The sequence below is a fragment of the Onychostruthus taczanowskii genome, unplaced genomic scaffold (assembly GCF_017590055.1).
Source record: "Onychostruthus taczanowskii isolate IOZ18803 unplaced genomic scaffold, ASM1759005v1 scaffold181, whole genome shotgun sequence".
In the NCBI taxonomy this organism is placed as follows: domain Eukaryota; kingdom Metazoa; phylum Chordata; class Aves; order Passeriformes; family Passeridae; genus Onychostruthus; species Onychostruthus taczanowskii.
Genome location: NW_024499029.1, coordinates 543,841 through 544,163, shown reverse-complemented (window position 1 = coordinate 544,163; position 323 = coordinate 543,841). Strand labels below are relative to the sequence as shown.

General features: G+C 74.9%; 1 protein-coding gene across 1 annotated transcript in view; it reads right to left on the bottom strand.

Annotated features, from left to right (window-relative positions):
* The window catches only part of NPC1L1 (NPC1 like intracellular cholesterol transporter 1), a 14,997-nt gene that overhangs the window by 10,874 nt on the left and 3,800 nt on the right, over positions 1-323 (bottom strand). Inside the window, exon 7 of the mRNA XM_041401016.1 lies at positions 45-159. Coding sequence (XP_041256950.1) covers positions 45-159 — 115 coding nt within the window. The remainder of the gene's footprint in view (positions 1-44; positions 160-323) is intronic.

The window sequence follows — 323 nt, the reverse complement described above, 5'->3', positions numbered from 1 at the left end:
CCCCCGGTGCCCCCCGTGCCTCCGTGCCCCCCGTGCCCCCGCACCGAGGAGGAAGCAGACGGTCTCGGAGAGGCTGCAGAGCAGCATGCTCGGTGCCACCTGTGCCAGCACCCGCCCCAGGTGCTGCTCCCGCGTCTCGCCCGGCTCCTGCTGCGACTGCTGCTGCCAGGGAGGGGGGTCAGGGCCGGCCCGGGCACCCCCCGAGCCGGGGGGCACCCAGGGGCACCCCAGACCCCAAAGTCCCCCGTGCCCACAGATGCCCCCTTTGCCCTACGGGGATCCATGTCCCGAAATGTGCCCCCACCCCCCGATGCCCCCCACCC